Source organism: Littorina saxatilis, unplaced genomic scaffold (assembly GCF_037325665.1).
Source record: "Littorina saxatilis isolate snail1 unplaced genomic scaffold, US_GU_Lsax_2.0 scaffold_294, whole genome shotgun sequence".
Lineage (NCBI taxonomy): Eukaryota > Metazoa > Mollusca > Gastropoda > Littorinimorpha > Littorinidae > Littorina > Littorina saxatilis.
In genome coordinates, this window is record NW_027126812.1 from 58482 (window position 1) to 82962 (window position 24481).

Here is a 24481-nt window from a genome sequence, read left to right on the forward strand (position 1 = left end):
GGAGTTACAACGTAAGAAAGGAGCCGTAGGTGCTAGTTACTACTGAATCGGAGTTGGGGGTAAACGCTAGGTAAAATTGATTGAAGGATTGTTTGGTGCTTTGTTTGATGGGTTTGTTTACTTGCTTTTCATGTAATATAGTGTAAAATAAAACCTTGTAACTGTTTCCTATGAGTTATGGTGAACATCACTGTACGTACGAGAGGTGAGCGTGAACATGCGCGTGTCGGTGAACGAACGTAAGTGTGTGAGCTTGCTTTCGTGTCATGTATTGTAACTTCTGCCTCTCCTTGACTGTTGTGCTGTAAACATGTGTTGTTAAAACTGTACTGTACGTGGCAAACTCTAACATCCAAAACACACATCACAATATTTATGTAACGCACAGTCTAGATCACTAAGAAACACACAGGGTTTCCTCTGAATACCGAGGTCGGCTAGTATTGTAGGCACATGTATTGAACACAACGCGAGGCATAGACTAGACTGATTGTGCAGCTACATTACATAGGGCCAGAGTAAAGGTAAGATAACCATAGTTGCTCTCCTCGGCAATCTTCAGCCTCCCCCTGAGAACAAATAATGAGGATACGGACCCTCTCTAGGGCTCCGGTTACAAATTGATGCCGTGAACCAGGATTTTTTGTGTTTCTGTTTCAAAATCATCCCGTGACAGTAGGATTTTGTTAGTGTCTAGGTTACAAAAGAGGTGTTTGGCGATTGTTAGAGTTTTGCAGAAGCGTTTTCATCACGTACAGTCGTGTTTTGTGTGTTCTTGTGACTTGGCAAGATGGGTGCTGTTTTAGGCTTTCTTCGGCTTTTGGTGCCAAGTTGGTTGACGCAGAACAGTAGAGTTCCAAAACGGGTGAAAAGAAGTTCGAAACGTAGGAGCAATGTTTCTTACTCTTCCAGCAGTAGTGATGAAAAAAGCTCGTCCAGCAGCTGCAATAGTCGCTGTTCGCGAAAAAGGTCAAATGTGAGTCAGAGGGCAAATAACAGGTCTTTTAACAACACATTTCTGAACAACAGTTCGTTTCGCAGCCGGAAAGAAAGGTTCCCAGAAGTGTTCGCAGGCACAAAAATTGACTTGAAAGATTGGCTCTGCCACTTTGAAACTTGCTCTAGATGGAACGGCTGGGACTACACCGAGAAGGGGGTGAACCTTGCTATGTCGCTCAGGGGAAACGCACAGCAGGTGTTGCAAGAACTTGGCTTTGATGAGTTGGAGGACTATGACGCAATAAAAACAGCCCTGGGGCGAAGATTTGATCCCGCCGAGAAGGAAAACCTCCGGCGTGTAGAATTCAGGTCTAGATTCAAAAAGAAAGAGGAGAGTGTGACTGAGTATGGGTTCGCTCTAAATCGAATTGCGTCCAGCGCATACCCGAGAATGCCCCATGAGGCAAGGGAAACAATTGTAATTGACCAATTTGTCGGCGGTCTCCCTTCAAAAGACCTGAGAAGGCACGTACAATTTAACCACCCCTCCTCGATACATGAAGCTATTGCATTAGCCAGCGAGTTCGAGTCCTTCGATAACAGGTTTGATGGCAGAAAACCAGAAAACCAAGAAAACGTTCCTGTCCGAAGCATCGCTGAACAAAGTACGGAGAATAGTAGTGAGCCGCTTGCTATTGTCTTGAAAGCTTTCACAACCATGAGCGAACAGGTAGCTGCGACCCTGGAAAAATTTGCAAAATCTGGGAAAGAGGGACACAGAGCTAGAAACATGGATTCAGTCACTTGTTACAGGTGTGGTTTCAGGGGCCATTACTCTAGAGGCTGTCCGAAACAGGGACCCAGAGACAATGGGCAAGGCACTAACGTAGACAGGTCAGGGGGTCAGGGAAACTAGCCGGGGCTGGGTCTACGGCATCGCTTCCAGACTCAGCCCGAGCACAAACACAGGGAGATGAAGGATCGATTAGGGGTATTGTCCGAGCAACAGATGCCGAATCACTTATTCCTACAAGGGAGGGAGGACCGCGTTTGTGTGTTCTGTCAAAGACCGGATGTTTATTGGTACCGGTTAGATTAGAGAGAGAGAGTACGGCTATTGACTTCTTGGCAGATAGTGGTTCTGCTGCCACCGTCATTAGCACTTCAGTCTTTGAGAGAGCAGGAAGAGGGACGCAGTCTACGCTGAAAACAAGTAAGTTTAATCTTTGTACTGCTAGTGGTCAGAGTTTGAACATTTTGGGTGAAGTTACGCTATCTTTGGGGATAGGTGATGCGATTTTTTCGCACAATGTCGTTGTTGGGGACATCGGGAATTGTGAAGGCATTCTAGAGACAGATTTCATGCAGAAACATTCGTGTTTGTTGGATTTGGCACAGGGCTCCTTGAAGATAGGAGACCAGACGGTTTTGTTGAAAAGAGAAGTGACCGACACGTGTGCGAGGGTGCAGGTGTGTGACACAGTCATTGTGCCACCTAGGTCTGAGGCGTTTGTCAGAGGTTTCCTTGTTCGGTCCAGGTTTAAAGATAAAGCTGATGGATTAGTTGAAGGCCTAGACAGTTTCAAGGAAGAGACAAATCTCGAAGTTCCCAGGTGCTTAGTACGAGTATGTAAGGATGAGATTTTTGTTCCTGTCACCAACCTCTCAAACAAGGAAATAACAGTTAAAGCAAATGCTGTCATTGCCACAGTAGAAACTGCCGTCTCTTTGAATTCATTGTCGAAAGATGGTGAAGTAAAAGAAAAGAACGTTTCTGACAGGTTACCCGGTCACCTTGAAAGTTTGCTTACTAATGTCTCTTCAGAAGTCAGCGAGGGCATGAGGACGTAACTGAGAGATACTTTGATTGAGTTTCAAGATGTTTTCATGAGTCCAGATGGTCAGCTTGGTAGAACTACAAAAGTGCGTCATACGATTGATACTGGAGAAAATAGGCCTGTGAAGTTGCCCCCTAGACGTCTGCCTATAGCACAGAAAGAGATGGTTGACAGAGAGTTAGAGAAGATGTTGAAAGAAGATGTCATAGAGCCTAGTGACAGTCCGTGGGCAGCCAATGTTGTTTTGGTTAGAAAGAAAGATGGGTCTGTCAGGTTCTGTGTCGATTACAGGAAACTGAATGAACTAACAAGGAAAGACGCTTATCCGCTACCGCACATCGGAGATTCGCTCGACGCTTTGTCTGGGTCGCGTTGGTTTTCAACTTTAGACTTAGCCCAAGGTTTCTTCCAGGTAGAGATGGATGAAAGAGATAAACAAAAGACTGCGTTTGCAACGCACAAGGGCCTCTATCAGTTCAAGGTTATGCCGTTCGGGCTCTGCAACAGTCCTGCGACATTTGAAAGGCTAATGGAGTTAGTTCTTAGTGGTATTTTGTTTGAAAGGTGTCTAGTCTACATTGATGATGTCATTTGTCTCGGAAAGACAGACGACGGGGCACTAGAAAATCTCAGAATGGTACTGCAGAAATTCAGAGATGCAAATCTCAAGCTGAAACCCTCAAAATGTTCGTTGTTCCAAGATGAATGTACCTTTTTAGGACATACTGTGAAACGTGACGGGACGACTTGCGAGAAATCGAAAGTTGAGGCAGTAGCGAGTTGGCCTGTGCCAACTTGTGTGACAGAAGTTCGTTCGTTCTTAGGAACTACTTCGTACTACAGAAAGTACATTTCTGGCTTTGCTGAAATAGCAAGCCCGTTGACAAATTTGACAAAGAAGAATCAGAAGTTCGTGTGGTGTGAGAAGTGTCAGAAAGCTTTTGAAAGATTGAAGCAAGCATTAGTTTCTGCCCCCGTGTTGGCGTACCCTACTAGGGAAGGCAAATTTGTGCTCGACACTGATGCTAGTGCAACCGCGATCGGCGCGGTTCTGTCACAGATTCAAGATGGGGAAGAGAAAGTCATTGCTTACGCAAGTTCTGCTTTGAGCAAAACTAGACAAAACTACTGTACAACATACAGAGAACTGTTAGCTGTGGTGATATTCGTGAAACATTTTTCTCACTATCTTTGGGGAAGGCCGTTTTTGGTTCGCACAGACCATAGTTCACTGAAGTGGTTAAAGAACTTTAAACAGCCCGAGGGGATTGTGGCTAGGTGGATAGCTTCGCTGGACACCTATGATTTCCAGATAGAGCACAGGAAAGGTGTTGCGCATGGGAATGCTGATGGATTGTCGAGAATTCCGCGGAAGCGTTGTCAGAGAGAAGAGTGCAGTCAGTGTAATCAGAAACCAGTGAGGGTAGTAACTCGTAGTGATGCGAGGGACCGGAACTTAGCTGACAGGGGTTTAGCCGGCGTTACGCAAAGAAACTTTGGCTCGCCGCAAGGCGAGGAAGTTCCGTTGGTTGACCCTGAGGTCGTAAGTGAAGACGAAACTACTCAGTGGGGGAGGGATGTACTGGTCAGGGCAGATAAGGCGGAAGAGGAAACCCCGAAGTCTGTTCAGTCTTCTACATTTTGTCCTGGTGGGCAGGGAGACGGATGTGGTAGATCTCTAGTGATAGGGAAGGAACGAGTTGGCATTCAGACAGGTATTGACCCCGAGAGGTCGGGCAGTGACTCTGATAGTGTTCCTCGGTTACCAAGGTCTTGGCCCTGTAGGAGTAATTGGTTTTCTGTATGGTCTCATGAGGAGATGGTTATGCTCCAACAGGGGGATCAAGTGACAAGCATTCTGTTAGCTCTGAAGAAGAGAGAAGACAAGCCTCCAAAGAACGAAGTTTCACAATACAGCTCGGCTATCAGAACGCTCATAGCTCATTGGGAAAACCTGAGGGTAGTGGATGGGTTGTTGTACGTTGTGTCAGAGGATAAACTTACAAAGCAAGAGACATTTCTGTTGGTTGCTCCAGCTGGAGTTAGACAGAAAGTGTTGACGATGTCGCATGACGATAGGACCGCTGGTCACCTTGGTCGTGACAGAACACTAGCAAGCGTGAAGCGTCACGTGTACTGGCCAGGTATGGCAGAGGATGTTGCTAGGTGGTGTAGACAATGTGACATGTGTGCACGAAGAAAACCAGGTCCAGGTAGAGCCAAGCTTCCTATGCGACATGTGAACGTGGGGATGCCTTTAGAAAGGATAGCTATTGACATTATGGGTCCCTTACCTATGTCTCATGATGGGTACGAGTACATTATGGTGGTAGAAGATTACTACACCAAGTACGCAGAAGCATACTGTTTGGTCGATCACACCGCCCGGTCCGTAGGAGACAAACTTCTCACAGAGTTCATCTGCAGATTTGGGGTACCTTTGACAATCCATACGGATCAAGGGAGGGAGTTTGAGTCTCATTTGTTCCAGCACTTGTGCACAGCGCTAGGGGCAGATAAAACTCGAACCACTCCTTATCATCCACAAAGCGATGGGATGGTCGAAAGACAAAACCGTACTATACAGCAGATGCTGTCAGCTTACGTAAATGAGCAGAGGGACGACTGGAGCGACCACTTGGATTTGATTATGCTAGCATACAGGGCGACTGTTCATCAGTCAACACAGTGTACACCAAATCTGGTTATGTTCGGTAGAGAAATCAATCTCCCCTTAACTGTAGAGCTGGGTACGTTCCCTGTGAGTGACGCGCCTCTGTGTCCAGTCGAGTATGTGGAGTGGGTAAAGAACACCTTAGAAAAGGTATTCTGTTTTGTACGGGAACAGTCAGAAGTTAGCGTACAGAAACAGAAACACTATCATGACCAGAACTGTAAACTCAGGGAGGTAGAACCAGGAGATTGGGTCTGGAGATGGTACCCGCCAAAAGCTAAACAAAAACTTGGTCTGGGGTGGACGGGGCCCTACAAAGTTGTGAAAAGGGTTGGTGAAAGTGCTGTTAAAATTGAGGGACTTGGGAAGACGCTAGTAATTCATATTAACGACACTAAACCTTATGAAGGGAGGAATTTGCCAGAGAGTGGGAGTGACGAGCCAGAAAGCAGTGAAGACGAGAGTGAGAATGAGAGTGAATGGAGTGGGGAGAGTGACGGGGAACGGCCTATCATCAACACTAGGGCGGGAAGGACAGTCAGACCCCCTAACCGGTATTCACCCTCATAACCACCTTCGTGATCATTGTCATCATCACCATCCTCATACATTTTTGCAGTGGCAGAACTCGTAATTGCGGAAGCCGAGCTGGACTGCAGTAACCTCCGCAAAAAAGTTTCAGTGCGGCGAGTGCGAGATATGGCTGACCACTGGGTGTCAACTGCGGCGGCACCAGAGGCGACATCACCAGGGTGGCACCAGGCCGAAAGGTGTGGTCGCTACCCTGCCAGCGGCTCACCCCGGAGAGAAGGACGAGGCCCCAACCACACCCCAAGAGGAAAGCCCACCTGTGTCCCGGACCCCAAGCCCCGATGCCAGCCTACCCACTTCCCCGTGCGTGGTTGAAGACGACGTCCTGACCTGCGCCGACTTTTCGCTGGAAGAACTCCTCGACGAGTTCGATGTGTCACCACCAGAGCCGTCTCCAGCGAAGGGAAGCCAGGAATTGTATGGTAAATTTAATTATACACGTTAGAAAGGTGCAGTCGAAGGCTCTTTTGACGGCCCTACCTCTTCGCGTTACAACTACGGTAAACGCGTAGTTCAAGTTTCGGTTGTGAGTCATGATGTTCAGGAATAATTATATGGTATACGCAATGAGATTTTGTACATTTTTTCAATTGTGTCACGTTCTGGAGACACTTATGCCATTAAAACCTAAGCGGGGTTTGTCATGAACTGCTGATGTTTTAAAGGGCAGCTTTCAGTATGTGAGTTTGATATAGACAAATGGGATTACTCAATATTGAGAAACATTTTGAGAAGACAGTACTATATCAAGTTGGATGTGCTTGACGATATCACGGGCGTGTGTCTGTTTTTGTATTTGTGTGAAATTAACATGATTTTATTTTTTGAATGATCGTTTACTCGGTAGGCTGAATTTGAGTGATTCAGCTAATGAACAATGCTACTAGTACTAGCATTCAACTGGGCTAAATAATGTCTTGCACATAAAACTCGCGAGTGTATCGTAACCCATGTGTATTGTTGCGATTTTTCCCCATTTTCATCACATATTATTTCTGGAGATCAGTAAAGTCTGAGTAGTAGTCGGTTAAAAGTCCAAAGTTAAGCCCTCAGTGCCATTGGCCCGTAAAGCTACCTATTTACGATTTAGGCGCAGAAACCCCTACAATTGATGAACGGGAATTATAGTTGACACATATATTTTGGGTAATGAACTCGTATCCAACTCATGACGTGGTGATATAGTAAGAGGCCTTTACTGTAAAGCCGTGAGCGAGAGTTTCTTTGTGAGTATTAAGCTTGTGCATACAAGAGCGCACATTGACTTGAAAGAGAAATCCTATATTATCAACTAAACGGGTTGATGGGGATAAAGGTTGCATTTTGTATGGTAGTGTTGACATTGTGTTACTTTTTCTCTGTGGAGAAAATTGACTGATCAAGATTGGATTTTTGCTGTAGTTGTGTTTGGGTTGTTTTCCCATGGATATGCAGCATTGTCTGATTGCCAAAATATTGTCTAATAAAAACGGGTTCGATTGTTGATGATGTTGCTGTGTTTAAACATGTATTATTTTGATTTTGTGGATGCATTTACTGATGTCTAGTCATTTGTTTTGACTAATGTGAGGGCACATTAGGTCTAAGGAGGGGGGAGTGTAGCGGGAGAGCCCTACTAGCTCAGAGTTGCAGGTACTCAGTGACCCCACCTTCCTTCTAGTCACCCCCACCTTTCCTGTAGATACCCCCATCCCCTCCCTTACAGCCAGCCCACAGCGATCACAGAAGATCAGTACCGAGTCTTTGAGAGACTATAAAAGAGGCCGGCTCTGCGAGTTTGTTGTCTCTCAGCGTTGAACAAATGCTGTGTGTTTTGCTTGTTTGTTGTCTCTCAGCGTTGAACAAATGCTGTGTGTCTTGCTTGTTTGTTGTCTCTCAGCATTGAACAAATGCTGTGTGTCTTGCTTGTTTGTTGTCTCTCAGCGTTGAACAAATGCTGTGTGTCTTGCTTGTTTGTTGTCTCTCAGCATTGAATAAATGCTGTGCGTTTTGCTTGTTTGTTGTCTCTCAGCGTTGAACAAATGCTGTGTGTCTTGCTTGTTTGTTGTCTCTCAGCGTTGAACAAATGCTGTGTGTCTTGCTTGATCGTTGTCTCTCAGCGTTGAACAAATGCTGTGTGTTTTGCTTGTTTGTTGTCTCTCAGCGTTGAACAAATGCTGTGTGTTTTGCTTGATCGTTGTCTCTCAGCGTTGCATTTAAATGCTGAACGTTTGCATGTTCGTTCTGTCTTTCAGTGTTGAGTCTACGTGTTGTTGCCGTGTCTGTCTTGTGTGTGAAACAGAACAGGAATGAGATAAACATACGTAAGAAACGAGCCGTAGGTGCTAGTTACTACTGAATCGGAGTTGGGGGTAAACGCTAGGTAAGACTGATTGAAGGATTGTTTGGTGCTTTGTTTGATGGGTTTGTTTACTTGCTTTTCATGTAATATAGTGTAAAATAAAACCTTGTAACTGTTTCCTATGAGTTATGGTGAACATCACTGTACGTACGAGAGGTGAGCGTGAACATGCGCGTGTCGGTGAACGAACGTAAGTGTGTGAGCTTGCTTTCGTGTCATGTATTGTAACTTCTGCCTCTCCTTGACTGTTGTGCTGTAAACATGTGTTGTTAAAACTGTACTGTACGTGGCAAACTCTAACATCCAAAACACACATCACAATATTTATGTAACGCACAGTCTAGATCACTAAGAAACACACAGGGTTTCCTCTGAATACCGAGGTCGGCTAGTATTGTAGGCACATGTATTGAACACAACGCGAGGCATAGACTAGACTGATTGTGCAGCTACATTACATAGGGCCAGAGTAAAGGTAAGATAACCATAGTTGCTCTCCTCGGCAATCTTCAGCCTCCCCCTGAGAACAAATAATGAGGATACGGACCCTCTCTAGGGCTCCGGTTACACTGTCATTTAAAACTGTCATTTAAAACTGTCATTTGAAACTGTCATTTAAAACTGTCATTTCAAACTGTCATTTCAAACTGCCATTTTAAACTGTCATTTCAAACTGTCATTTCAAACTGTCATTTAAAACTGTCATTTAAAACTGTCATTTAACTCTGTCATTTCAAACTGTCATTTCAAACTGTCATTTAAAACTGTCATTTAAAACTGTCATTTCAAACTGTCATTTAAAACTGTCATTTAACACTGTCATTTAAAACTGTCATTTAACTCTGTCATTTAACACTGTCATTTAAAACTGTCATTTAAAACTGTCATTTCAAACTGTCATTTCAAACTGTCATTTCAAACTGTCATTTAACACTGTCATTTAAAACTGTCATTTAAAACTGTCATTTAAAACTGTCATTTAACACTGTCATTTAAAACTGTCATTTCAAACTGTCATTTAAAACTGTCATTTAACACTGTCATTTAAAACTGTCATTTAAAACTGTCATTTAAAACTGTCATTTAAAACTGTCATTTAAAACTGTCATTTAACACTGTCATTTCAAACTGTCATTTCAAACTGTCATTTCAAACTGTCATTTCAAACTGTCATTTCAAACTGTCATTTCAAACTGTCATTTCAAACTGTCATTTAAGTGCAGTGGCTTCAAACAGGATTTACACAAAGAAATATGAGGGCCCCAAAGGGGGGGTATCATCACGATCACGGGAAGGGAAATTTTAGCTTTCACGATCACAGTTACCTTGATTTTTGTTTTCACGATCACGAACACCAGTGGCAAATCACGGTCACGGTAAAAGTTGCATGTACAGATAGCACGTGTCAAAGTAAACACAACCACACAGTAATTCGCTCCTCTGGATCTATTGTTTATTCAACACAAAGTGAGAACTGTTGCATTTTTTATTATTATTTTTTTAATTCTCTTTCATACACACATAGAAATACATATCATGATTTGTAATCAGTAACAAGAATGTTGTTTTCATTGTTCTCTCTCTCTCTCTCTCTCTCTCTCTCTCTCTCTCTCTCTCTCTCTCTCTCTCTCTCTCTCTCTCTCTCTCTCTCTCTCTCTCTCTCTCTCTCTCTCTCTCTCTCTCTCTCTCTCTCTTTCAATCTCTTTCAAAATCATCCCTCCTATACCTCGCATAGACCTCTACAAATCGAGTTTAGCCTTCTCGGGAGCGTTTCTCTGGAACTCCTTACCCCAACAGATAAGAAATGCAACTTCAGTGAAAATGTTTAAGAGACAGTCACGTTCACACATCATTCGTGAATGAAATGTCTTGTTCGATTGTTATTTTGTTAAACATTTTGTACTAATGTTAACGGATGTGTAGCTGATCGGAGCAACTTATTCCCAAATGAAAGGTATAACTATGTCAATGTAATTTTGTAATTTTTTGAGTTCTCCTTATGTAATTCCTTAAATGCACATTGTGTTGCATTCTGTACAATGTATTTCTGTATTTTATATGATTGAATTTATATTTGTAATGTGCGTCTGTCTTTATGTGTTGTATAAAGGACAGGTTGGAAGAATAGGCTTTGCCTAAAACCTTTATCCTTTTGTAATAAAGTTCTGAGTCTGAGTCTGAGTCTGAGTCTCTCTCTCTCTCTCTCTCTCTCTCTCTCTCTCTCTCTCTCTCTCTCTCTCCACCCTCTCTCTCTCTCTCTCTCTCTCTCTCTCTCTCTCTCTCTCTCTCTCTCTCTCTCTCTCTCTCTACACTCATAAACATTCAACTCCCACACCCTCACTCACACACATGAATATATACTTGCACAATTTCACATTTCCAGAGCTAAATCTTGTAAGTCCCATTTTCTCAAAAACTATTGGGTGGATTGAAATTAAAGTACATGTATGTGTGATGGGTTCTTTATTTTCAACTTTGCCATACAATTTGAGGTACACCATCGCCTGGTTTCATGGCCTTGAAAAACAAACAGGAATGCTACAGGCCAAAAATGGTTTTACCTGAAAGAAGCGCGCAGTGACAGTGGTGAAGCCACAAGCCTGAGCCTGCGAAGCAGGCGAGCCAACTAGGGGGGTCCGGGGGCATGCCCCCCCGAATTTTTTTTTCAAAAAACGGTTAAAATCTGTGCAATCTGGTGCATTCTGGGCATCATTTTCAGGGCTGTAATAGTGTTGTGATCTTGTTAAAAATCCCATTTTAGCCTCCCCCCACCACCATTCAACACACCTCCAAACTGGTGAAAACAACAGAACTATGCGCTGGCTTCATTGAGACCGGCGCCCGGTCGCGTTGCGCGATATTCACACGGATCGTTTTTGCGGAAATTTTTCAACTTCACCGGAATAAATTTGACATTACCGGATTTTGAAAACGGCTTTATCGGATTTCCGGCAATTACCGGAAAAGTAGCATGCCTGACAAAATCCCCAACGAACATGACTTTGATCGTCTTTGACATGAGGATCAAGTGACCCAAACTGGCACGTCTCCCCGCCATTGTTTCTGAATTTAACCCATTGTTGATATTAAAGTTTACAGGCGCTAAAATAAATCCAAGCTCAATGCAAAGAAGCGACAATTAGAATCTATGCCAAGCGTGTCCACGTTGCTGGGATGAAAAAGACATTTCTAGTTTCGGTTTTGGCTACACGCAGACTCGATCTCGAGCCAGTCGAGGTCACACTGAGCGAATGACAGCCGGACGTGGCAATGTCGACAATGTCAATGATCTCACTCAAACTCAAAGATCTTGAACAAATTTCAAGATCTTTGCCTACATTCAGAACAGTCATAGAGCAACATAGATCAACATACCTTGATATTTCGTCTTCGGAAAGACCGACCCGTAGCCTGACCTTTCCACCAAGGAAGGCATTCTCGCCGCCTTCTTTGGTCTGGCTTGAATCCACAAAATATAACAGAAGTTCGATGACAGTACCGCTGCACGCCATTTTTGATCTTCGAATTCGAATTTGACTGAATGCACTCAAAACTTTTGCACGAAGCCCTTCCATTGGATGAAGTTTGGCATGCAGACTTTTGCAATTTGCCTTCTGATTTGATCTCTCTTTGTGTGTGATTGGTTCTCTTAAAGGGAAGCAATCGCTGTCAAAATCATATTTCTGAATGTGTTGTTGCTTCCCTTCAATCGGGATTGGCTCTTTGACGAATAGAGGATCATAGAGTGATACAGCTGTGAAAAATGTACGTTGAAAATAAAATGCTTTGCAATAATGCCCATCACGATCACGAAAACAAATGACGATCACGATCACGAGACTTGATTTTTTTGTCATCACGGATCACGGGCAAAGTCCCATCACGATCACAGAAATGGAAATTTCGGCAATCACGGTCACAGAAAGGTCAAAAAACGCCAATCACGATCACGATTTTAAACCCTTTGGGGCCCTCAAATAAAGAAGTACAAAATGTGTGGGTGGAGTAACAGACTGACTTTTTTACATGGTGTGGACAGCTTTAGTAGAGGAATCAGATGCATTTTCTTGTTTTGTTTTGTTTCCTCCCTGCCTTTTCTGCCTGCCCTGTTTTATGTGTATTTCCCAGGAGCATGTCTGACATAACTGTGTTCGTGTTTTCACAGGCGTGTCTTCAAGCCTTCGAGCGCTACACAGGCAAAAAGACGTGCCCTATGTGTCGACGCGAGCAGTACCAAACACGCGTCATTCATGAAGGCGCCAAAGAGTTCAAACTCAAGAGCGTCATAAGGTTGGTTGTACGACAAGAGTTTTAAGTTTATAAATACTGAGCGACAGACACAATACCTACTAGTCAGACATAAAAAAATAACTCATAAAATTCCTGAGAATATGAAGACACTAATTCCAGTATTTTTCTGCTATCAAGATTTGTCAGTCATTCAAAACCTCAATTAAAAGTTTTGCCACATTTCAAAGAGAAGTGAACATCACTGTATTAGCTGTCAGAAAAACGAACAGAAAAATGGCTATTTGCTAAAATTCCAGACTTGTGCTGGACTGATTCAAGGGAAGTAATAATGACATTACTTTTGTAGAAAACAAGCATGGTTGCTTCCCTTACACTATCTGAATTTAAAAAAAACTAAGTTACAAAGTAAAAATCTGTAACTAAATGAGTTATTTGTAAACAATTGCAAAAGAATGGATTAATTTCACAGGTTTAGGTTTTCATGTGTGTGTATTAGAGACAGAGAATGTATGTATGCTCTTGACACTGAAGGTTGCTATAAAGTGAAAAAAAACATGCATGTTATGAATGTGTTTGTCCTGTCTCACAACATTGTGTATTTATTTGTGTGGACCAGGATCCAGGCGGCGTGGAGGGGTTATGTTGTGCGGTCGTGGTACAAAAAGCTGAGACAGGCTGTGCCACCCAAAGACCCAAAACTGCGCAAAAAGTTCTTCATTGACAAGGTAGATACATTCCCACTACACAGAGAGAACAAACATTGACAAGGTATAGATACATTCCCACTACACAGAGAGAACAAACATTGACAAGGTATAGATACATTCCCACTACACAGAGAGAACAAACATTGACAAGGTATAGATACATTCCCACTACACAGAGAGAACAAACATTGACAAGGTATAGATACATTCCCACTACACAGAGAGAACAAACATTGACAAGGTATAGATACATTCCCACTACACAGAGAGAACAAACATTGACAAGGTATAGATACATTCCCACTACACAGAGAGAACAAACATTGACAAGGTATAGATACATTCCCACTACACAGAGAGAACAAACATTGACAAGGTATAGATACATTCCCACTACACAGAGAGAACAAACATTGACAAGGTATAGATACATTCCCACTACACAGAGAGAACAAACATTGACAAGGTATAGATACATTCCCACTAAACAGAGAGAACAAACATTGACAAGGTATGCATTCCCACTACACAGAGAGAACAAACATTGACAAGGTATAGATACATTCCCACTACACAGAGAGAACAAACATTGACAAGGTATGCATTCCCACTAAACAGAGAGAACAAACATTGACAAGGTATAGATACATTCTGTCACGATTAGGTGACAGGGATCAGGAAAAGGTCACTCGGTGGGGTGCCCTCTCTTGATCCAGTGCGACAGGAAAGCGTCTGTTTTCCAGTCACCGGATGTGGTTTTTGCTGACAGCGCAAGACGACCACGGATGTTTCGTGTTGCACGCATTTCACGGGGGTAATTTTGCTTGGCGAGGCAGAATTGTCGATAGCTGAACCTTTTATGTGACAAGGTCAGTCACGTGTTATTCTCAAGGTTGTCTGTCTGAGACACAAGGACGGGGCACTTGACACCCAGCGGCCGTAGAAGAAGGATCGATACAGGGGTCTATAGAGTATGATGGTTTTCACCGAATAGAGTATTCGGCACTCTAGAGGATCTTCGTAGAGGTTACATGCCGAGTCTCAGTGATTATCAAAAATAATGGTCGAAGTTAGCGGATCATGAAAAATGCGAGCTTTAGCGAGCTTTTTCATGACCGCGAACTGAGACCATTATTTTTGATAATCACTGAGACGAGGTGTGTAACCTCTTTATTCCTCCTTTCTTCAGTTATTCAAAGAAAAGAGGAGGTTTTTTGCGAAAGTTTGATCGAATCCTATTCACTCAACCAGTCAACCTGCGCAGGCGATCGATTAATGCGCGGTTCCGTGCAAATCATTCCATTCTGTTAACCCTTCTTGTCAGTTTTCCTATTTTGGACTAAAATCAAGTACACAGATATGTTGTTATTCTGCTGTGGCGGCAAAGGCAGATATTGTGTGTTCTGTATATGTTTTTGTATCGGTTAGGATAATGTTCTTTCGTCAAATGGGACTAGCAGACGAACTTTTGCACCCGTGTTCCAACGTTAAAAACTGTATGAAGTTAAGTTTTCTGGGGAAAATAGTGTATGAAACCGCTTTATGTTGTTTAAATTGATGAGATGTGTGCATTTGGTTGCGTGTGATCTGTTTATTAAATGAAATATTGTTGAAAACTGACCGTCGGATTGCAGTCTGTTGTCGAAGAAACTGAGTGAAAAGAAGGGGAACTACTCTTGTCGCTAGACAAAGTATGAGTTACTTGCCTTGGGAAATTGCTTGTGATGAACGTCTGATCTAGATTCAGAAAACAACCGAACTCATGGATTTTATTTGGAGATTCATGTGTTCAGGCCTGTAGTTGTTAATTTAAATGCGGTATGTTTGTATTGTTTGCTCCAGAGATGTATACTTCGTACATTAGAGCGTTCGGAACTTTTCAGTCGCAAAAAGTAGTACCGAAACAGAACAGCTTCTCAACCCATTGCACTATCGAGGATTCAGGCTGTTGCTGGGTCGTTATTTGTTTGGTTGCTGGGTCATTATCGAAAAATAACTACCCCTACAAGTTTACAGAGGTAAAGAAGCAGAGGGGGGAATAATACAAGTTATTCCCCCCTCTGCTTCTTTACCTCTGTAAACTTGTAGAGCTAGTTATTTTTCGATAATGACCCAGCAACCAAACAAATAACGAGCCAGCAACAGCCTGAATCCTCGATAGCGCAATGGGTTGAGAAGCTGTTCTGTTTTGGTACTACTTTTGCGACTGAAAAGTTCCGAACTCTCTATACGTACGAAATATACATCTCTGGAGCAAACAATACAAACATACCACATTTAAATTAACAACTACAGGCCTGAACACATGAATCTCCATATAAAATCCATGAGTTAGGTTGTTTTCTGAATCTAGATCTGCCGTGCACACACCGTTCACCACAAGCAAATTCCCAAGGCAAGTAACTCATACTCTTGCCGACAAGAGTAGTTCCCCTTCTTTTAACGCAGTTTCTTCGACAACACTGACTGCAATCCGACGGTCAGTTTTCAACAATATTTCATTTTATAAAAAGATCACACGCAACAAAATGCACACATCTCATCAATTTAAACAACATAAAGCGGTTTCATACACTATTTTCCCCAGAAAACTGAACTTCATACAGTAATTAACGTTCGAACACGGGTGCAAAAGTTCGTCTGCTAGTCCCATTTGACGAAAGAACATTATCCTAACACGATACTAAAACATAAACAGAACACACAATATCTGCCTTTACCGCCACAGCAGAATAACAGCATATCTGTGTACTTGATTTTAGTCTAAAACAGGGAAACTGACAAGAAGTGTTAACAGAATGGAATGATTTGCACGGAACTATACAACCGCGCATTAATCGATCGCCTGCGCAGGTTGACTGGTTGAGTGATTCGGATTCGATCAAACTTTCGCACAAAAACTCCTGTTTTCTTTGAATAACTGAAGAAAGGAGGAATAAAGAGGTTACACACCTCGTCTCAGTGATTATTAAAAATAATGGTCTCAGTTCGCGGTCATGAAAAAGCTCGCTGAAGCTCGCATTTTTCATGATCCGCCAACTTCGACCATTATTTTTAATAATCACTGAGACTCGGCATGTAACCTCTACTTATCACCTTCTTACTGGCACATGTTTTGCTGAGGACGAGTCGTCAAATCTTTCCTTCGTCGTGCGATGGTTCTTCGCATAAGTATTCGACAAGGGGTTTCTGGATGTTGTTGTCACTGTTGACGAACAGAGGCCATTCCAGGGAGGAAGCGGGTTTTGCTTCCATGAGAGTGCTACATTCATAGGCTGTTTGAGGTAATAAATCATTATTTAATGCTGTTGACGAGTCTGTGTTTGTGGAATGAAATACTCTGTTGTTCTCTCCAGGTTAGCGCATAATTTGCTCTCTGTGACGCTAAAATACTAATCTGTATATGGTTTTTGCAGATAGGGAGAGAAAGACGAAAAGACGGCTGTTTTGTTGTTGTGAAAAGTCCATTGATTTTGTGCAGGCCCACGTGCTCGATGAGATATGTAAAGATGACATGTTTAAAGGTGGAGGGTGAGGGGTAGCTGACATGTTTAGTGCACCGATGCTTTCTGTTTGCAGCCTTCGTTTTCCTAACTTCCGTTCGGGCTGCCTTCTGCGGGGACACGCTAACCAGCACACCGGCTAACCAGCGAACCGGCTAACCAGCTAACCAGCGAACCGGCTAAACCGTTAACCAGCGACTGGGTGCGGCGCCTGATGCCTCCACTGTTCCCTGTTTCGTCACTACGCTAAACCAGCACTTCATTCGACGGAGCACTTGTGGAGGCTAAAAGACTAATTACAGGACGTCCACCCAGTGGCGAAAGAAAGCTAAGTGCACCATGTCTTACGCACCCCGTTGACCACCGTTGTCTTTATGTTATCTGTGATTATACTCGAGTAGGGACGACGTGGGGTGTGTGACACCTGCATGAACTTGAACTTTTAGAAGCAAAACAGTCATATTTTCTTATCTTTACACGGGATCAGCGTGTTACTATAATTTTCTATTCTAACTGGCATTTTGTCAGTGACCATTAGTTTTTTACGTCTTGTGAACGTAAAAAGAACATATTTTGAGTGAAGTCTCGAGGGAGGTGGCGAGTTTTTACATAAACAGGCGTCTGAAACTTATACTTTTGTTGTCTCTATTTAATTGTATGACTGCGAGAGTGGATCGTGGTGTGGTTAGTTAGTTAGAAGTAACTAACCGTTTCATAATCGCCTATGTGATATATTGAAGCGTGACACATTCCCACTACACAGAGAGAACAAACATTGACAAGGTATGCATTCCCACTAAACAGAGAGAACAAACATTGACAAGGTATAGATATACATTCCCACTACACAGAGAGAACAAACATTGACAAGGTATAGATACATTCCCACTACACAGAGAGAACAAACATTAACAAGGTATAGATACATTCCCACTACACAGAGAGAACAAACATTGACAAGGTATAGATACATTCCCACTACACAGAGAGAACAAACATTGACAAGGTATGCATTCCCACTACACAGAGAGAACAAACATTGACAAGGTAGATACATTCCCACTACACAGAGAGAACAAACATTGACAAGGTATAAATACATTCCCACTACACAGAGAGAACAAACATTGACAAGGTATAGATACATTCCCACTACACAGAGAGAACAAACATTGACAAGGTATAGATACATTCCCACTACACAGAGAGAACAAACATTGACAAGGTATGCATTCCCACTACACAGAGAGAACAAACATTGACAAGGTATAGATACATTCCCACTAAAGAGAGAGAACAAACATTGACAAGGTATGCATTCCCACTAAACAGAGAGAACAAACATTGACAAGGTATGCATACATTCCCACTACACAGAGAGAACAAACATTGACAAGGTATGCATTCCCACTAAACAGAGAGAACAAACATTGACAAGGTATAGATACATTCCCACTACACAGAGAGAACAAACATTGACAAGGTATGCATTCCCACTACACAGAGAGAACAAACATTGACAAGGTATAGATACATTCCCACTAAAGAGAGAGAACAAACATTGACAAGGTATGCATTCCCACTAAACAGAGAGAACAAACATTGACAAGGTATGCATACATTCCCACTACACAGAGAGAACAAACATTGACAAGGTATGCATACATTCCCACTACACAGAGAGAACAAACATTGACAAGGTATGCATTCCCACTAAACAGAGAGAACAAACATTGACAAGGTATGCATTCCCACTAAACAGAGAGAACAAACATTGACAAGGTATATACATTCCCACTACACAGAGAGAACAAACAAAACAAACAAAGTAAACTAGCCAGACCAGTATCATGTGCTGGGGAACAAACAGAAAGTAAACTAGCCAGACCAGTATCATGTGCTGGGGAACAAACAGAAAGTAAAATAGCCAGACCAGTATCATGTGCTGGGGAACAAACAGAAAGTAAACTAGCCAGACCAGTATCATGTGCTGGGGAACAAACAAGGATACAGACATACCAAAAGATGGCAAACAAAACAACACTTGTTCAAATTTATCATTCACTCTGAACGATTTTTTCTTTTGTGTTTTTGTTTTGTTTTTTTATCAACATGTTTTTTCATAATCAGCCTGTTGTGGTGACCATCTTGTAATTTCCTGACTCAGCCCAGGGTAAGATTTGTCACACTGAAGGAATGACAAAATAGATCCCTGCGCCATGAGTCCGAGTCTGGAGATACGCGCGCGATATAAGACTTCATAAAACATAACAAAATGTCCACTGTTCTGCTAAGCATTGATGTGATGTCCACAGGGCTAGTTCGAGAGATGGCCGACCATTCACCATCTTCTGTGTTATTTCTGTCCCCAGCTGGAGGGTATCACAGACCACAGGGCTAGTTCAAGAGATGGCCGACCATTCACCATCTTCTGTGTTATTTCTGTCCCCAGCTGGAGGGTATCACAGACCACAGGGCTAGTTCAAGAGATGGCCGACCATTCACCATCTTCTGTGTTATTTCTGTCCTCAGCTGGAGGATATCACAGACCACAGGGCTAGTTCAAGAGATGGCCGACCAATCACCATCTTCTGTGTTATTTCTGTCCTCAGCTGGAGGGTATCACAGACCACAGGGCTAGTTCAAGAGATGGCCGACCATTCACCATCTTCTGTGTTATTTCTGTCCTCAGCTGGAGGGTATCACAGACCACAGGGCTAGTTCAAGAGATGGCCGACCATTCACCATCTTCTGTGTTATTTCTGTCCTCAGCTGGAGGGTATCACAGACCACAGGGCTAGTTCAAGAGATGGCCGACCATTCACCATCTTCTGTGTTATTTCTGTCCTCAGCTGGAAGGCATCACAGACCACAGGGCTAGTTCAAGAGATGGCCGACCATTCACCATCTTCTGTGTACAGTGTTATTTCTGTCCTCAGCTGGAGGGTATCACAGACCACAGGGCTAGTTCAAGAGATGGCCGACCATTCACCATCTTCTGTGTACAGTGTTATTTCTGTCCTCAGCTGGAGGGTATCACAGACCACAGGGCTAGTTCAAGAGATGGCCGACCATTCACCATCTTCTGTGTTATTTCTGTCCTCAGCTGGAGGGTATCACAGACCACAGGGCTAGTTCAAGAGATGGCCGACCATTCACCATCTTCTGTGTACAGTGTTATTTCTGTCCTCAGCTGGAGGGTATCACAGACCACAGGGCTAGTTCAAGAGATGGCCGACCATTCACCATCTTCTGTGTTATTTCTGTCCTCAGCTGGAGGGTATCACAGACCACAGGGCTAGTTCAAGAGATGGCCGACCATTCACCATCTTCAGTGTTATTTCTGTCCTCAGCTGGAGGGTATCACAGACCACAGGGCTAGTTCAAGAGATGGCCAACCATTCACCATCTTCTGTGTTATTTCTGTCCTCAGCTGGAGGGTATCACAGACCACAGGGCTAGTTCAAGAGATGGCCGACCATTCACCATCTTCTGTGTTATTTCTGTCCTCAGCTGGAGGGTATCACAGACCACAGGGCTAGTTCAAGAGATGGCCGACCATTCACCATCTTCTGTGTTATATCTGTCCTCAGCTGGAGGGTATCACAGACCACAGGGCTAGTTCAAGAGATGGCCGACCATTCACCATCTTCTGTGTTATTTCTGTCCTCAGCTGGAGGGTATCACAGACCACAGGGCTAGTTCAAGAGATGGCCGACCATTCACCATCTTCTGTGTTATATCTGTCCTCAGCTGGAGGGTATCACAGACCACAGGGCTAGTTCAAGAGATGGCCGACCATTCACCATCTTCTGTGTTATATCTGTCCTCAGCTGGAGGGTATCACAGACCACAGGGCTAGTTCAAGAGATGGCCGACCATTCACCATCTTCTGTGTTATATCTGTCCCCAGCTGGAGGGTATCACAGACCACAGGGCTAGTTCGAGAGATGGCCAACCATTCACCATCTTCTGTGTTATTTCTGTCCCCAGCTGGAGGGTATCACAGACCACAGGGCTAGTTCAAGAGATGGCCGACCATTCACCATCTTCAGTGTTATTTCTGTCCTCAGCTGGAGGGTATCACAGACCACAGGGCTAGTTCAAGAGATGGCCGACCATTCACCATCTTCTGTGTTATTTCTGTCCTCAGCTGGAGGGTATCACAGACCACAGGGCTAGTTCAAGAGATGGCCGACCATTCACCATCTTCTGTGTACAGTGTTATTTCTGTCCTCAGCTGGAGGGTATCACAGACCACAGGGCTAGTTCAAGAGATGGCCGACCATTCACCATCTTCTGTGTTATATCTGTCCTCAGCTGGAGGGTATCACAGACCACAGGGCTAGTTCAAGAGATGGCCGACCATTCACCATCTTCTGTGTTATATCTGTCCTCAGCTGGAGGGTATCACAGACCACAGGGCTAGTTCAAGAGATGGCCGACCATTCACCATCTTCTGTGTTATATCTGTCCTCAGCTGGAGGGTATCACAGACCACAGGGCTAGTTCAAGAGATGGCCGACCATTCACCATCTTCTGTGTTATTTCTGTCCTCAGCTGGGGGGTATCACAGACCACAGGGCTAGTTCAAGAGATGGCCGACCATTCACCATCTTCTGTGTTATTTCTGTCCTCAGCTGGGGGGTATCACAGACCACAGGGCTAGTTCAAGAGATGGCCGACCATTCACCATCTTCTGTGTTATATCTGTGTGTCCTCAGCTGGAAGGCATCACAGACCGCATGATCAAATCATGTGACTTTGACGTCAACAGTTTCCTGCATGAGATTGACAACAGCCTGGAGAGGAGTCGTGACATCTTCCGCCATTTTGACGCCATACATCGCGTCATCACCGAAGACGACTGGGACGTGATTCAACTCAAGGTAACGAGACAATTAAAGTGACTGTAAGGTAAGGGAAGAGACAATTAAAGTGACTGTAAGGTAAGGGAAGAGACAATTAAAGTGACTGTAAGGTAACGAGACAATTGAAGTGACTGTAAGGTAACGAGACAATTGAAGTGACTGTAAGGTAAAGAGACAATTAAAGTGACTGTAAGGTAACGAGACAATTGAAGTGACTGTAAGGTAACGAGACAATTAAAGTGACTGTAAGGTAACGAGACAATTGAAGTGACTGTAAGGTAAAGAGACAATTAAAGTGACTGTAAGGTAAGGGAAGAGACAATTGAAGTGACTGTAAGGTAAGGGAAGAGACAATTAAAGTGACTGTAAGGTAAAGAGACATAAAGTGACTGTAAGGTAACGAGACAATTGAAGTGACTGTAAGGTAACGAGACAATTAAAGTGACTGTAAGGTAAAGAGACAATTAAAGTGACTGTAAGGTAAAGAGACAATTAAAGTGACTGTAAGGTAACGAGACAATTGAAGTGACTGTAAGGTAACGAGACAATTGAAGTGACTGTAAGGTAACGAGACAATTAAAGTGACTGTAAGGTAAGGGAAGAGACAATTGAAGTGACTGTAAGGTAAGGGAAGAGACAATTAAAGTGACTGTAAGGTAAAGAGACAATTAAAGTGACTGTAAGGTAACGAGACAATTAAAGTGACTGTAAGGTAACGAGACAATTAAAGTGACTGTAAGGTAAAGAGACAATTAAAGTGACTGTAAGGTAATAAGACAATTGAAGTGACTGTAAGGTAACGAGACAATTAAAGTGACTGTAAGGTAACGAGACAATTAAAGTGACTGTAAGGTAACGAGACAATTAAAGTGACTGTAAGGTAAAGAGACAATTAAAGTGACTGTAAGGTAATAAGACAATTGAAGTGACTGTAAGGTAAAGAGACAATTAAAGTGACTGTAAGGTAACGAGACAATTAAAGTGACTGTAAGGTAACGAGACAATTAAAGTGACTGTAAGGTAACGAGACAATTAAAGTGACTGTAAGGTAAAGAGACAATTAAAGTGACTGTAAGGTAACGAGACAATTAAAGTGACTGTAAGGTAACGAGACAATTAAAGTGACTGTAAGGTAACGAGACAATTAAAGTGACTGTAAGGTAACGAGACAATTAAAGTGACTGTAAGGTAACGAGACAATTAAAGTGACTGTAAGGTAACAACAACAGGCGCTAGCTGTTATCTAGCTGTTAGTTCAGTTATTGCAGGAATGGATCTGGTTGAAAACTGACTGTGGTTTGAGAGAAAGTAACTACTGCTTCAGAGAAAGTGACAGTTTTATTTAGTTTCAATTTCATTTGCTGTACCTCTAGATAAAACCACAGTAAATAAAAATATGTGACATTCTCTTTAATATTTGTTCTTACTTGCAGGCGGTGGAGCGGGCAAACCAGGAGTGCCCGATCTGCCACACCGGTCTCTGCTCCGAGGTCGACAAATCACCGCCCACATCCAGCCGCGACAGAGGTGCTGGTGAAAGCAAGGGGAAGCCACTCTCAAGTCCCACCACAGCAGTCGCCTCCCTTAACCTCACCAAATCTCAGGCAGCGAGACAGAAAGCGGGGCTAGGGAAAGGCAACAAAGCGAACTCAAAGGAAGAAGGGGAAAAAAGAGATGAAGAAGTTGCCAAAGAAAGCGGCAAACCCCAGAAAAACGGTGCTGCTCTCGTGCACACATGTTTTTCATGAGACGTGCTTGCTGACTTTGGAAGAGCTTGCCATGGGCGATATCCGCAACTCGTGCCCTATTTGTCATGCTATTTACCAGAAGCGAGTCATTGTCATGTGAAGACATTCTCTCACAGACTTATGAGTATAAATTGTCCCTTCCAAAAAAAGTCTGTGTTGCAGCATTATGAGTTTGAGCCGTCCTAAACAAGCAATGCTTGATGGCTCTTGCAGACAGTAAAGTTTGGATGTTTCAAAGTGTATCTGTTTCAGAAGTCGTCTATGATTACTCTAGAAGACAGCAACATTTACTTGCTTGGGTAACTCTTGTTTCAGAAGGCGTCCAAAAACTACGAGGCAGGCTTTCTGTTGTGAAAGCTATTTAGAAACAATATTGTGACGCACACACAAAAAAGCCCTGAGTTTACCTAAAGAGTCATAATTCACTGAAAAAAAGTGATGGCGCATTATGACTTTGAGCTGTCCCCAGATGAGCTGTGTGTGCTGATGTCAGTAGACAGTGGAGTGTAGTGTTTGTGTGACTTGTGTAGCAGAGTTATTCACAAGCATTTTTCCTTTCTGTCTTGATGTGTGGAAAATGTTACAAGTGACATGTGTCATGATGTGATGTCAAAACGTCAAGGACACAAAACGTCATGCATGTAACACAACCAGTACAGAAAGGTAAAACCCCTTGACTGCTGGAAGAATTTAGTTAAAATAATCAGTAACAAATCCCAACATGCAAAGTATGACAAAGAAAATGTTTCCCAGGGGAGACAATCAGCCTGCTGAAAATTCAAAGGACACTATCAAGCGGTTGTTCCCCTTGGTCTGTGTACATGTATTGAGTTGTGTCTCCAACAAAGTACTACCTGACTTGTATTGACTGTCAAGGGGTCCGATCACATGCATTACATGTACATTGTGTTGCTAGTTTAGTGTTAGTTCTGATTGCAAGTTTTGAGACAGGCGTTTGAGACAGGCATTTGAGACAGGCATTTGAGACAGGCGTTTGAGACAGGCATTTGAGACAGGC

The 24481-nt window shown here is 43.1% G+C and overlaps 1 protein-coding gene across 1 annotated transcript in view; it reads left to right on the forward strand.

Moving 5' to 3' along the window:
• The window catches only part of LOC138955302 (RING finger protein 32-like), a 37936-nt gene extending 13743 nt beyond the window's left edge, over positions 1-24193 (forward strand). Inside the window, exons 3-7 of the mRNA XM_070326928.1 lie at positions 12549-12673; positions 13251-13359; positions 21569-21733; positions 23149-23339; positions 23371-24193. Coding sequence (XP_070183029.1) covers positions 12549-12673; positions 13251-13359; positions 21569-21733; positions 23149-23339; positions 23371-23563 — 783 coding nt within the window. The 3' untranslated portion in view covers positions 23564-24193. The remainder of the gene's footprint in view (positions 1-12548; positions 12674-13250; positions 13360-21568; positions 21734-23148; positions 23340-23370) is intronic.
• The last annotated feature ends 288 nt before the right edge of the window (positions 24194-24481 follow it).